This window comes from Cicer arietinum, chromosome 1, assembly GCF_000331145.2.
Source record: "Cicer arietinum cultivar CDC Frontier isolate Library 1 chromosome 1, Cicar.CDCFrontier_v2.0, whole genome shotgun sequence".
Lineage (NCBI taxonomy): Eukaryota > Viridiplantae > Streptophyta > Magnoliopsida > Fabales > Fabaceae > Cicer > Cicer arietinum.
Genome location: NC_021160.2, coordinates 18,538,604 through 18,539,311, shown reverse-complemented (window position 1 = coordinate 18,539,311; position 708 = coordinate 18,538,604). Strand labels below are relative to the sequence as shown.

The 708-nt window shown below is 38.8% G+C and overlaps 1 protein-coding gene across 1 annotated transcript in view; it reads right to left on the bottom strand.

The window, feature by feature from the left end:
• Positions 1-421: 421 nt before the first annotated feature.
• Positions 422-708, bottom strand: part of LOC140921098 (uncharacterized) — a 3,104-nt gene continuing 2,817 nt past the window's right edge. The window contains exon 3 of the mRNA XM_073370954.1: positions 422-487. Within this exon, the coding sequence (XP_073227055.1) occupies positions 422-487 (66 nt within the window). The remainder of the gene's footprint in view (positions 488-708) is intronic.

The window sequence follows — 708 nt, the reverse complement described above, 5'->3', positions numbered from 1 at the left end:
AGACGCGACAATCGATGTCCAAATCGATTATGTTACCGTTGCTGGGGAAGCACAATCGATTTAGTAGTAATTGCATCTAACGGCTAGTAAAAGTAATTCACAACGGTCATAACGTGAATCGATTCCCAAATCGATTTCCTTTATTTACTCAATCAATGTCCAAATCGATGTCTTTAAAGTGGAGAATTTGAAATATTGAACTAGTCGATTTCCAAGTCGACGCTCGGAGTAGAGTCTGGAAAACGTTCCCAATTTTGAAGTCTGGGGCCAACGCAATCGATTTTGCAATCGATTCTTTAAATTATATACCAAGCTAGCAATCGATTACCCAATCGATTGGAATGGGAAGAGTTCAAGCACTAGAAGCTTCCTGTGATTTGGTACAAAGATCATATCTCACTAGGATCTATGATCCCTAGTTTCATCCTAATATGAAGGAAGCTTTCTTTGGGCAAAGCTTTGGTAAAGATGTCAGCCAGCTGATCAGCTGTATTGACATATTCAAGCTTAATGATCCCATTTTGAAATTGGTCCCTTATAAAGTGATGTCTTATCTCTATGTGCTTGGTTCTAGAATGCATCACTGGATTCTTAGTAATGCTTATTGCACTTGTGTTATCACACAATATAGGTACAATCCCTAAATCAACACCAAAATCAGATAGGTGTTGTTTCATCCAAAGGATCTGTGCACAGCAGCTTCCAGCT